Here is a 3,544-nt window from a genome sequence, read left to right on the forward strand (position 1 = left end):
AAGTTTTCAGTTCTATTCCAATCTGTTCAGTCAATGGGTCTACTCTACAGAGCAGAAACACTTTGAGATACTACTTTATCTTCTCTGCCTAAAGTACTGGAAACATTTCTTAAAGAAGACTGGAAAATTCTCATCTTTTTTGAATACAATAATATTACCATTTTCTCCATTCGTACAAAGACAATTCTGAGATCTACAGAAAAATTCATTCTTATATACCTGCTTATCCAAGGTGAAACCTGCTGATTTTAATCTTAACTAAAAGAAAATGTTCTCTTCTAGTTTACTGAGTCTTAGTTACATTTTACATGCATGTTGACCACCTATAATAAAATGTCAATAAATATAATATCAATAGTACCTATCTGTCCTAGCATAATAAATAAGAATCCATACAGACATTGTGTAATACCCCAGTTATTAAAAGAACACATCATTTAAATGTCAATTAAAAAGAGTTAATAAGCAGTCCTAACCAAGATTCACAAAATCTAACTTTCTTGAGGGTTTTAGTTCCCAGGAAGCTCCTTTACCCTCCATTGAACAGTCAGCAATAAAGAAGAAAAATAAGTAAGCCCATGTTTTTATATTTAACTGGGAGGAATTTATATCCCCTACCTTCTGCTATGCACTTTAGAATTGTTATTCTATAACAGTAAAATTCAATTATAATTTTGCTAAGTCATTTCATTTCCCAATGATGTAATTCGTAGAAAATCAGACTTTTCAGCTTTAGTGTGTCCCACATACTGATCTGTCCCTGAAAACTGATTTTTCTTTTCTTCATTCCTTCCTCTGCCTTCCCTTTCAACTTTTCACTTACTAATATGTCTCATTCCTTCTTATTCTGCCTCCATCCTTCAGCAAATATATTTCTCTAGATGCCTTCTCTATAAAGCAAAAGCAAGTATAAATTTTTCTGCAGAGGAGCAAGTAAAGGAAGCATAGGAAAGCATAAAGAGTAAGATTTGAAACTAAAAAATGCCATCACATTAATAGTCACAGGTTTTCCAGTTCTTCCAAGTATGCTTAAACATCATAATGCTAATAAACCAGAGTTCATATTGCAAGTAATGCTTTTGAGCAAAAACAAAACATTAACATATTAAGGAAATAAGTGATCATATATCTCTAATGATGAATGAAACAAACATTTTTTAGTTACCTGTTTTCAAACTGTTGGCAATAATGATCTGTTGTACAGTTGTTCAATGGTAACTTAATTAGGCCTCCAAGAACGACTAAACAATACAGTACTGTATCTTTACATTAATGTCAGTTTAATAATTTTTTTAAAAAACTTAATAAGATCCTCTATCTTAAAAAAAAAACCAAATACAGAGAGATCATTCTTGATGTCAGAGATTAATGAGAAAATAATTATTCATATTTTCTAATGAACAACTTCGAAATACTTTTAGAACCCTGAGCTTTCAGAATGCCATAATTTGTCTATGTTGATTGGATCCACACACTTTCTAATGATTATATCATAGTCTCTAAAGAACAGACAGGGAGAAGTATTTATCACACATAATAGAAGTAAATTTTAAATTAATATATTTACTTTTAAAATAGTCAATATATATTTACTTTTAAAATAGTCAATATATTTTCTACTGGGAATATATATATTCAATATGTCATACTTTTTTTTAAAAAACCACTCTAATGGGATGTTTATATACTTAAATTGTATTTTCCATTTCTTTCTTTAAAATAATTTTTAAAATGTCATAGGCACATGATAAGCAAAATCAGAAACACATAGTCAGCTTTGGGTAATTTAAAAATTATTAACCTACCTTGCCAATAAAAGCTACCAGGACCACCAAGAAGTACTCGATCAGCCTAGAAGGAACCAAACAACAAAACATATATTGTAAAAAAGCTATAAAAACAGAAAAAAAGGTAACAAACACAAAGGGCATATACACGTGCATGTATATGTTCTATACAGTATGTAGTCACATGTCTATATACTAGATATATATACACACATATGTTAAAGCAAAAAAAACATAAACCTCAAATTCATCTAGTTCAGTTTCAGTGGTCTCCATTGTACCTTCTCTAAAATAAAATTTTTTTAAAGTTATATTCATTTAATATATGACAATAAGAAAACATACTTTTTGTTCCTGTGGATCTTTTCTGCCTCACATATTTGGAATAAGGTATTAGTGCAAAATATTGAGTTATAATTAAAAAAACACTTCTTAAATTTTGAATATTAGATTTGTAACTATATAAGGCAAACTTTCTTCCTAATAATCACTGAAGAATTTCCTACTGAAATAAAACTATTTTTAGTGTCTCATAGATCTAAACAGGACTGAAGTTAGAAAGTAAAATTTTCAGGGTGTTATTATACATATCTAAATTATGGGCTTGGCATCTATAGCTTAAGTGGTTAGGGCGCCAGCTACATACACCAGAGCTGGCGGGTTAGAATCCAGACTGGGCCTGCCAAACAACAGTGACAACTACAGCCAAAAAATAGCCAGGCACTGTGGTGGGTGCCTGTAGTCCCAGCTACTTGGGAGGCTGAGGCAAGAGAATTGTTTAAGCCAAAAAGTTGAGGTTGCTGTGAGCTATGACACTACAGCACTCTACCCAGGACAACAGCTTCAGACTCTGTCTTAAATAAATAAATAAATAAATAAATTATACTTCTGCAACATTTCTCATAGCTGTAACAAACTAAAACAGTCTAAGTTCAAGATATTTTTGGCTGAGTGCCTGTTGCTCAGTGGTTATGGTGCCAGCCACATACACTGGGCTGGAGGTCTGCCTTAAAATGACACCATCTTTCCTGAAATGGGTTTAACAAAATCAACAGCAAATTCAGCAATGACTTTCACGACCTGAGATTACTTCTAGGATTACAGCTGTACAGGCACAAGTACAAGAAATATATACATACATTTTTCTGAAAACAATAAAACAAAAGCACCTATCTGGAAATTTATCATGCATGTTTAAACCAAATATTTATTAATATACTTTATCTCTCTTTGTTTAGCTTCCTTAACCTTTAAATTATAAATAATAAGAAATTAAGTGTATTAAAAATCAACTGCCTGGAAAAGAGAGTTAAATATAATTATCAGTACCTAGCCTAGTAAAAATAAAGGTAAAACACAAATTTTTGAAAAATAAGGAAATGTTTTATTAATTTTTCTATATCATATGATTTTAGTTTCAGTTATTTTTATGAATTTAAGACACTCTTTGTTCACATTTCTAAGAAAATTACATTAAATTTTCTTTAAAAACTCTACTTTTAAACAAATAACATTATTTTCCTTCTCTAGAAGGAATTAATTTTCTCAAAATTAGATATTCAAAATGTTCATATATCCACTAAAAAATAAGTAAATAATATGTAAAAGAAAAGTACTTAAGAAAATTTACCTTCTAAAATATGAACAGAATCCTTATTTTTGAAAAAATGGGCAAAAACTATAAACTCTAAAGAGCATATTAGTTTAGTTAAAAATACATAGAGACCTTCATTTGAGATTTCTTTTTTTTTTTTTTT

At 29.9% G+C, this 3,544-nt stretch overlaps 1 protein-coding gene across 1 annotated transcript in view; it reads right to left on the bottom strand.

Annotated features, from left to right (window-relative positions):
• Positions 1–3,544, bottom strand: part of ITGAV (integrin subunit alpha V) — a 94,257-nt gene that overhangs the window by 35,746 nt on the left and 54,967 nt on the right. Inside the window, exons 6-7 of the mRNA XM_023514155.1 lie at positions 1,806–1,851; positions 1,166–1,241 (exon numbers count right to left, since the gene is read on the bottom strand). Coding sequence (XP_023369923.1) covers positions 1,166–1,241; positions 1,806–1,851 — 122 coding nt within the window. The remainder of the gene's footprint in view (positions 1–1,165; positions 1,242–1,805; positions 1,852–3,544) is intronic.

Source organism: Otolemur garnettii, unplaced genomic scaffold (genome assembly GCF_000181295.1).
Source record: "Otolemur garnettii isolate 467f Iridium unplaced genomic scaffold, OtoGar3 scaffold00048, whole genome shotgun sequence".
In the NCBI taxonomy this organism is placed as follows: Eukaryota; Metazoa; Chordata; class Mammalia; order Primates; family Galagidae; genus Otolemur; species Otolemur garnettii.